Below are 5,703 nucleotides of genomic sequence, written 5' to 3'. Positions count from 1 at the left end.
CTCCCATTTCCCCTGTTGCGATGGTCCAGGAAGCTGAGCAGTCGGATGCTGGGTCTTGGATTCTGGGGGGAGATTGTGTTTGAAAAGCTCTGGGATAAGGTGACAAGCCGGGCCCCGGAGAACTCGGGGCAGGACAGAGCCCGATCCCAGGGCAGCTCTCACACGCCGCATCCTTCTACGTACTGCCACAGATCCTGGCCTTGGCAGTACGACTTCCAGGCCACCCTGGCGGAGGAGAGAAAAAGAATCAGTGGCCACCAAGCCGAGGTGCCTCACAAAACACGCCTGAGGGGTTACAGGCGCTGGCCCTGGGCAGGCAAGACCCCAGTTATTCTGCCACAGACTCTGGGCAGGTCACATTGCTGCTCTGTGCCTCAGTTTCCCCTCCTGTGAAATGGAGGTGCTTGCACCCCCATCTCCCAGGGGGCTGGGCTGAAGGAAAATGGTTAAGCCAGATAAGGAGCTGAGAAATTAGCTCCTAGTCACACTGCCCATTATGGAGCAGGGCCCAGCCCGCAGACATCTAGTCAGGCTGCCAAAAATCAGGAGATTAGCAAAAACCCACACCGAAAAAACAAACAAAACAACTTGAGCTTTGCAGACAAACCACAAGAGTCACCAAAAAGTCATGCTAAGCAAAATAAATAAATAAATAAACCCAAAACACCATCGTTATGCAGAAAAATCATGAAATGAGCAAAATAAACTGATACGGTTTGCAAAAAAAATTCATGAGATTAGCAAAGAAAATAAAAAAGAATAATGGAAAAATTGAGACTCACAAAAAAAAGACGTGAGATTTTCAGAAAAATCATGAGATTAGCAAAAAAAAAAAGACAGCAAGAGAGTCACAGGAAAATCGCGAGATTAGCAACAAAAATAAACACTCATGAAATTAGCAGAAGTTCCTGAGATCAGCAAAAATAAACACTCATAAGATCTGCAGAAAAATCATGAAGGTTTTAGGGGTTTTTTTCAGTGCTTCATTTTCGGGTCCTTTTCTTTGGCGTATGCGAGTGTCTGTGCGTGTGTTGGGGGGTGTTTGAACCAGCTGTTTTCTCATGCACATCTGGGGCGGGGGAGGTGTCTCTGCTGAGACGTGGCTGGGAATTGTTTGGGCTCCTTGCTCACGGGTGTCGGGCGGATCTGGGGTCTGAGCCTGTCAGGTTGCGCTCAGCCCACGGTTTCCAGATTTCCGGCACAATCACAAGGGCTGAAAACAGGCTTTCAAAAAAGCCGAGATTCTCTTCTACACAAGACTCCAGGATCTCCCCACGTCCCCCCCTTGCGCCTCCCCAGGCAGCCTCCACTCACCAGGCGCTCATGCCGTTGGAGTCCTGGGCAATGATCTTCGCGCATTTAACGTCCACTGAAAGGTTGTTGCTCAGCAAGTCTGTGGGGGTGGGGGGAAGGAGGATGGGTGAGTTGGGGGGGGATCAGAACAGGAGGGTTCTCTGTTCCCCCCCCTTGATGCCTCCCACCCCAAACCCACTCACCCCATTTATCACACAGGTGACATTTCCACCCGTATAGATCTCAGACTAGCCAAAATGAAATACATGCACTGAGATGCAGCCACATCTGGGGGGGCATCTGGGGAACAGCCGTGCATAATGCCACATGGAGTTGGCTGAGATGCAGCCACCTCTGGGGCGGGGAAGCTGGGGAACAGCCGCGCATAATGCCACATGGAGTTGGCTGAGATGCAGCCACCTCTGAGGCAAGGAAGCTGGAGAACACATGACAAGGCTCCCTCCAAGAGAGAGGATCTCTCTCCCAGCCTCACCGCTGCAGGGAATTTGGCAGATGTTGGAGCTGTACTCATCCCCGTTCTGGCACCAGTAGCGGCTGTTGATCTGGAAGATGCCGAAGTCGGTGCTGCCGTCCCAGCTGTTGTAGTGGGTAGCCTGGGTGTTGTAGCTGCTCTCGTGTGCGGCCATGCAGACCCCTGAGTCAGAGAGAGGGAGATCAGCTTGTTATGGTGGGGAAGGGTCAGCAGGTGGCACAGTGACACCCCCCACCCCCGCGGGCGAGCTTGGAAGACGATCTGCTTGTTGTCAGTACGGCGGAGTATTCATAGAGGGCACAGAGCCAGTCTCGGGCTGGTGCCCTTTGAGCAAGGTGGGTCGCTCTGAAATCAGGGCACCTTGTGCCCAGCCGTGCGGGCTGGGATCTGACAGACGGCAGACGTGGCGACTGGCTCTGCTCCAAGACTGGGGCCCAGGTTGGAAAAAACTCAGCTCGGAGGAACTCGGTTTTCATCGGTAAATGCCGGTAAACGTCGGTTTCACCGGAGACCCGCAAAGCGAGGCTGAAATATTTCCAGCCATGCTAACGAAAGCAAAGTCAGGACCATGCGGCCTGCTAAGGTAGGGTGACCAGATGTCCCAATCTTATAGGTACAATCCTGATTTTTGGGTCTTTTTCTTATATAGGCCCCTATTACCCCCCCAACCCCCGTCTCAATTTTTCACACTTGCTGTCTGGTCACCCTGTGCAGTAAGTGTGAAAAATCAGGACAGAGTGGGGGGGAATTGGAGTCTGTATAAGGAAAAGCCCCAGATATCGGGACTGTCCCTGTAAAATTGGGACATCTGGTCACCCTACAGCCTGCGAACAGAGGAGCATTTTGACACGGGAGGGTGTCCGTTTGCAGTTTAACAGCTATGATGCTTTAAACTTGTCAACTGGCAGCGTCTACTGTTGTAAAATAATTCTCATGTGCCCCCCCCTCCTCGAACAGCCCTATGACTTCCTGTCACTCTGACAATTTCAATCAATCCAAACGGAAACGCAATGGTGAAACCCCATCATGGGGACAATTGGGTGCAACAGTGAAAATTTAAATGGATATAAATCGGACCCGAAAAATGCGTCAAACTCGCCATTTCGAACAGCTGGGAAAACATCAGTGGACGAACAGCCAAAAAAATGCTTGAAACAATTTCGTGCAACTGTGAACATTGAAACGGCTAGAAATCGGAAAAAAAAATGCAACCCCCCCCCCAGTTCTGTGCAGCTGTGAATATCTAAGCAGAGGAACAATTCTTAACACACTGTTTTGCACAACTATCAACATTTAAATGGACAGAGCGAGAAAAAGCAGCAACGGGTCCTGAGGCACCTTATAGACTAACAGACATATTGGAGCACGAGCTTTCGGGGGTGAACACCTCTGCGTCGGATGCATCTGCACCCCCGAAAGCTCATGCTCCAAAACCTCTGTTAGTCTATAAGGTGCCACAGGACTCCTTGCTGCTTTTACAGATCCAGATGAACACGGCCACCCCTCTGATACCGAGCGAGAAAAAAGGCTTAAAACCCAGAATTTCATGCAACTGGGAACATTTAAATGGACAAAAATGGGGGGGCGGGGGGGGAAGATGCTTAAAACCCTTAATTTTGCACAACTGTGCAGATGTAAATGGGTTTTTAACAAATCAGGGGAAAGGGGCTTGAAGAGACCCAGTGCTCAGACCTGGCAAAAGTATAAAACTCCTAAACGCTGGTGTCTGCCAGGCCTAGTTTTGTTGGTTATCAAACGTCACTGGGTAACAATCAGTTTCCTGTCGCTAAAAAATTATCCCTCCCCCCCCCCCCCCCAAGAACCCTCCTGCTGCGGAACTGGACAGAGATGCTGCAGCCCCCCCGAGGAAGTGGGAGGAGGAGCCGGGGGTGAGGGGGGTCACTCACAGTTGGCCAGGCTGTAGCCCATGTAGCCGTCCAGGCCCAGCTGCTGCAGTGTCTGGGCCAGCTGGCAACGGGTGTAGTACATGCCCAGGCCGCCCGGCACCAGGCAGCCCAGCAGGGCGAGCAGCACAAGAGCCTTCATCTCTGCAGGGCGAGGGGCAGCGGAGCTGGGCAGTGGGGACTGGGCACTGGCCGCCCCGGCTTTATCTAGCCCTGGGCGCTGCCCACGCCCCTGGCCAAGGTCACCCCCCCCCCCCGCTCCCCCAGCGCCGAGAACAACAAGGGCATCTCGGGTATGGCCGGGAGCCAGGACTTCTGGGTTCTCTCCCCAGCTCTGGGAGGGGAGTGGGGTCTGGTGATTAGAGCAGGGAGAGCTGGGAGCCAGGACTCCTGAGTTCTCTCCCGGCTCTGGGAGGGGAGAGGAGGGGAGGGGGGACTGGTGGGTTAGAGCAGGGGGCTGGGAGCCAGAACTCCTGGGTTCTCTTCCCAGGTCTGGGAGGGGAATGGGGTCTGGTGGGTTAGAGGGGGGTGGTCGGAGCTAGGACTCCTGGGTTCTCTCCCAGCTCCAGGGGGGCTGGTGGGTTAGAGCAGGGGGGCTGGGAGTCAGGACTCCTGGGTTCCCTTCCCAGGTCTGGGAGGGGAATGGGGTCTTGTGGTTAGAACATACAAGGGAGCCAGGACTCCTGGGTTCTATGCAGAATATGCCACTTCCATTCTGGGACTCACAGGCTGGGTCCCCCGCGTGTCCTCCCAGAGCTGGACACATGCTCTGAGCCCGTTTCCCCAGAGGGGCTGCAGGGATGGATTAAAAAGGGGGTGAGGCTGCTGGGAAGGCGGCTCTGCTGCCTGCACAGAAGCAGCCATTGCTGGGGAGAAGCAGAGGGGCTCCTGCCCCCACCACAGCCCCCTGTCCCGGCAGGTGGGAGCGTTCCTGCCCATTCTCCAGTCAATGCAAACAAGCTCTTATCTCCTCCAGGTACCGCGAGCCCCGGCCCAGCTAATCAGAGTCTGGAGGCCGAGTGCCTGGTGCCATGTTTACAGGACACCCTGTGCCATTGCCGAGATTGGCACGCTGGGCTGGGGGGAACAGCATCAGGGGAGATCCACGCCCCGTGGCGCCAGGCACTGCTCGGACCCACCCAAGGCCCCGAGGCAGAGCCCCAGAGCACATGGCAAAGGGGCTCGACGAGGGACCAAAGTGGGGCCTGGGATCAGGGCCGCAGGGAGCCAGGGAGAGAGATCAAAGAGCAGCCGGGGTCCCAAAGATCCTGCCATGCCACCGCTAATCCACTGCCAGGGCACGACCCCCACTCCCGTGCCGGACCCCCAAGAGATGACGCCGTGCCGGGGGGAAGGGGTATGACTCCGGGACTAAGCCTCCAGACCCCAGTGCCTCTCCGGGAGCTCCTGCGACAAGGCCAAGCCAGGTCCAACTTCATCATTGGTGCCAGCATTGGGGAACGCAACAGAGCGGTGCTGGATGGGGGGGTGGACGCCAGCCCGGGGGCAAGACGGGGGCTGTACGCCCCTGCGTCCTGTTCGGGTGCAGGCCGGGAGCTCTGCTGCACCCCCCGGGGGTTAGGACAGCAGAGATCAGGCTGCTCCGGAGGGACGGGGACAGGCCCAGCTGAGTTGGTTCGATTCCAGGGAGCTGCCATCACTAAAAATCCAGGTGCAACATAGGCCCTGGACAGAGACAAGAGCCAGGGGAGACTTCAGCCTGGAGGGTGGGAGCTGGGGAGGTGTGGGTGGGTGGCCCCTATCCCGGGACCAGATGGCAGCCAGCGCCCCCCAGAGGGGACTGGCCCCTGCCCCATTCCCTGCTCCCCAAGCCAGCCAGTCCCTGCCCGGTGGTCAGATGGGAGCCGGTGCCCCCCAGAGGGGACAGACCCCACTCCCCGGCCCTTCTCAGCTGTGTGCACGTTCTCCCCGGGCACTGCACCGGCTCTGCGCAGACAGCCGCCCACGCGGACCACCGGCTCGGTTCAATGGGGAAGAGGCCTGGGCAGCTGG

General features: G+C 56.4%; 1 protein-coding gene across 1 annotated transcript; it reads right to left on the bottom strand.

Moving 5' to 3' along the window:
• Window positions 1-3,902, bottom strand: LOC127036465 (lysozyme C-like). The gene is made up of 4 exons (XM_050927413.1): window positions 3,694-3,902; window positions 1,787-1,948; window positions 1,315-1,393; window positions 1-225 (listed from the first exon to the last, which is right to left on the bottom strand). Exons 1-4 carry the CDS (start codon window positions 3,830-3,832, stop codon window positions 159-161), a joined length of 447 nt encoding a protein of 148 aa, XP_050783370.1. The 5' UTR covers window positions 3,833-3,902; the 3' UTR covers window positions 1-158.
• Between the last annotated feature and the right edge of the window lie 1,801 nt (window positions 3,903-5,703).

Source organism: Gopherus flavomarginatus, chromosome 18, assembly GCF_025201925.1.
Source record: "Gopherus flavomarginatus isolate rGopFla2 chromosome 18, rGopFla2.mat.asm, whole genome shotgun sequence".
Taxonomy (NCBI): domain Eukaryota; kingdom Metazoa; phylum Chordata; order Testudines; family Testudinidae; genus Gopherus; species Gopherus flavomarginatus.
The sequence above is the reverse complement of the archived record's forward strand: the minus strand, read 5'-3'. Positions and strand labels throughout refer to the sequence as shown.

Excerpts from the sequence above, each read along its gene's own strand:
- LOC127036465 (XM_050927413.1), bottom strand. The coding sequence starts at position 3,832 with ATGAAGGCTCTTGTGCTGCTCGCCCTGCTGGGCTGCCTGGTGCCGGGC. Across the intron at positions 1,949-3,693 it reads GGGCTACAGCCTGGCCAACT|GGGTCTGCATGGCCGCACAC; the intron begins GTGAGTGACCCC and ends TCTCTGACTCAG. Across the intron at positions 1,394-1,786 it reads CTGCCAAATTCCCTGCAGCG|ACTTGCTGAGCAACAACCTT; the intron begins GTGAGGCTGGGA and ends CCACCCCCACAG.